Source organism: Phytophthora infestans, genomic scaffold (assembly GCF_000142945.1).
Source record: "Phytophthora infestans T30-4 supercont1.15 genomic scaffold, whole genome shotgun sequence".
NCBI classification, from domain to species: Eukaryota; Oomycota; class Peronosporomycetes; order Peronosporales; family Peronosporaceae; genus Phytophthora; species Phytophthora infestans.
Window position 1 is genome coordinate 1631910 of NW_003303744.1, and position 492 is coordinate 1632401.

Sequence of the window (492 nt, forward strand, 5' to 3'; positions counted from 1 at the left end):
TCAGGCAACAGGTAGTTGGATTTCCGTCACGCTGCCCTGGTCGTCCTCTTCGTTGCCAGTCGGTCTCTTCACATAGACCTCTCGTGAAGGTCCAGCAGGCGTGAGCTTCTCAGAGCGGATCCAGCCGAAAAACGTCACGTACGCAGACACATATCCCTCGCACGGACCGACGTACACCATGACGGCACCTCGATCCACTGCCGACACCTCGTGAACGCTGAAAGGCGCTTCTTCCGGGACGTAGGCGTCTTTCGCTGTGGGGAGACAAACCTCCACCTCCACGTCAGTTTGTCGGCCGTCTTCGGTGTAGTTGATGGCAAAAGTTGGCCCTGCTACAACGACGTTGTGGGTCTTGGCAAACGCGAAGATCTTCGCCCAGAGATCTCCTTGCGCGCGATAGTTCGGGAGAACAGACCGCAGCGAAAGCACGCGCACGGCCGCCAGACTTTTGATCGTGGGTGTCTCCGTCGTCATGGGATTCTCTTCAGGTGG

The 492-nt window shown here is 57.9% G+C and overlaps 1 protein-coding gene across 1 annotated transcript; it reads right to left on the reverse strand.

Annotated features, from left to right (window-relative positions):
• On the reverse strand, window positions 1-474 carry PITG_09644 (uncharacterized protein; the record flags this gene model as incomplete). The annotated part of the gene is made up of 1 exon (XM_002903215.1): window positions 1-474. One exon carries the CDS (start codon window positions 472-474, stop codon window positions 1-3), a length of 474 nt encoding a protein of 157 aa, XP_002903261.1.
• Between the last annotated feature and the right edge of the window lie 18 nt (window positions 475-492).